This window comes from Myotis davidii, unplaced genomic scaffold, assembly GCF_000327345.1.
Source record: "Myotis davidii unplaced genomic scaffold, ASM32734v1 scaffold478, whole genome shotgun sequence".
NCBI classification, from domain to species: domain Eukaryota; kingdom Metazoa; phylum Chordata; class Mammalia; order Chiroptera; family Vespertilionidae; genus Myotis; species Myotis davidii.
This window is the reverse complement of record NW_006289570.1, coordinates 151,176-153,337: the sequence shown is the minus strand read 5'-3', so window position 1 is coordinate 153,337 and position 2,162 is coordinate 151,176. Positions and strand designations below refer to the sequence as shown.

Genomic DNA, 2,162 nt, shown 5'->3' with positions numbered 1-2,162 from the left:
AAGGAAGACAGAAGGAGGGTGTGGTGGTGGGCTTGGCAGCGATGCCGGCTCCTGCGAGGCACTAACTGCATCCGTGCTGAGTGAGTGAGGCATTCTGGGTAGGTGCTTGTCTAGCCTCTGCTCAGCCACACTGACCTTGGGCTTCTCAGGCCAGGACATCCAAATCCTCTCTCTCTCTCCTTTTTGTTTGTTAAGCCTCACCCGAGAATATTTTTCCCACTGCTTTCCAGAGAGAGAGAGAGAGAGAGAGAGAAAGAAACATTGATGTGAGAGATGATCAGGGGCGGTGAGTGAACCTGCAACCCTTTGGTGCATGGGCTAATGTGCTGACCACTGAGCAACACTGGCCAGGGCCACATCCTTCACTTAATGGGCAGAATGGTAACAGGTGGGACAGTCTGTGGAGAGGGTGGGACTCAAAGGGCTTCTCAGGCCAGGGCAGCCAAAGCCTCCTCTTAATGGGTGACAATGTGACAGCAGTCTGTCTTGAGAACTGGGGTCTCCAGGGCCAGCGTCTTATGCCCTCACCCCAAGTGGAGAAGATGCCACTGGCACCTCGTGGTGGAGGCCAGGGAGGCTGCTCAGCACCCCACATGGCACAGAGAGTCCCACAGCCAAGGGTTATCCAGCCTCCGCTGACCCAGTGCCCAGGCTGAGGCCTGGTCTCACTGTGAGATCGTCTTTAGGATTTCCCTTTGCGAGCGGTTGGGATGGAATTGCATTTTCCGGCAAAGCCGCTGATTCCAACACTCCTTACTCAATGTTTTGCAGGATTCTTGGAAAAGAACAGTGATCTCCTTCCCGTGGCAGCTCATGGGGATATAGAATGGAGCGTGTGTACCATGAGGTCGGCATTGAGGACCTGGTTCTCTCGATGTGCCCCGGGGACGTCTCACAGTGTCTAGAGACATTCGGTTGCCACAAGTGGAGAAGCTGCCACTGGCACCTTGTGGTGGAGGCCAGGGAGGCTGCTCAGCACCCCACACGGCACAGAGGGTCCCACCACAGAGAGTTATCCAGCCCCCGCTGTCCCAGTGTCCAGGCTGAGGCCTGTCTCACCGTGAGATTGTCTTTAGGATTTCCCTTTGCGATCGGTTGGGATGGAATTGCATTTTCCGGCAAAGCCGCTGATTCCAACACTCCTTACTCAATGTTTTGCAGGATTCTTGGAAAAGAACAGTGATCTCCTGTACAGGCACCTGAAAGAGGTCAGTCTGAAACGGGACCAGCGTGTTTCTGATGGGTCTGAGACACCCCCACGACACTGATTTTGGGGCAGATTTGTTCAGGAATTTCCTCTCCAGGCATCGAGTCAGAAGCCAGCGTGTCAGGGCTGGAACAGACACTGAGGCGTCTGTACAAACCTTTCACCGTCGCGGTGTCTGGGACGGCGCGCACGGGACTCATTTCTCTCTGCGGCAGGTGCTGTGCAGGTCGAGAAACGGCATCCTGAAGGAGTGCTTCCTGGCAGCCGAGCTGGAGAACCGCAGGAGGTCGCCCACGGTGAGTGGGAAGTGAGCCCGTGTGAACTGGAAAGGTGGCCAAGCTCCCCCAGAGGGTGCACTCGCCTCGGGCTCCCTCCCCTCTTCCCCGAGAGGATGCCTCACCGCGGGCTCCCTCCTCTCCCTAAGCCCTCCCCTTGTCCTGGAACTCTCACTCTCCAGCGGGTTCTATTAGATACATATTTCCCAGGTGAGCACCCAGGGTGGTTGCTGGCAGACATGCACTGAGCACCCGCGGAGTCAGGCCCTGGGCTGGGCACGGGATTTGCAAGAACAAAGCAGACGAGGTCCCTGAGCTCATGGGCTCACGATCTAGTGGGGAGGGTGTGGGAAAAGGACATCAAAGAACTCGGTCGTGTGAGTGCTGTAAGGAAGCCAGAACGAGGGTGTGGTGGTGGGCTTGGCAGCGATGCCGGCTCCTGCGAGGCACTAACTGCATCCGTGCTGAGTGAGTGAGGCATTCTGGGTAGGTGCTTGTCTAGCCTCTGCTCAGCCACACTGACCTTGGGCTTCTCAGGCCAGGACATCCAAATCCTCTCTCTCTCTCCTTTTTGTTTGTTAAGCCTCACCCGAGAATATTTTTCCCACTGCTTTCCAGAGAGAGAGAGAGAGAGAGAGAGAAAGAAACATTGATGTGAGAGATGATCAGGGGCGGTGAGA

General features: G+C 56.1%; 1 protein-coding gene across 1 annotated transcript in view; it reads left to right on the top strand.

Annotated features, from left to right (window-relative positions):
* MYO1H (myosin IH) overlaps positions 1 to 2,162 on the top strand; it is a 58,279-nt gene that overhangs the window by 39,510 nt on the left and 16,607 nt on the right. The window contains 2 exon segments of the mRNA XM_006762021.2: positions 1,162 to 1,208; positions 1,423 to 1,503. Of these exon segments, the coding sequence (XP_006762084.1) occupies positions 1,162 to 1,208; positions 1,423 to 1,503 (128 nt within the window).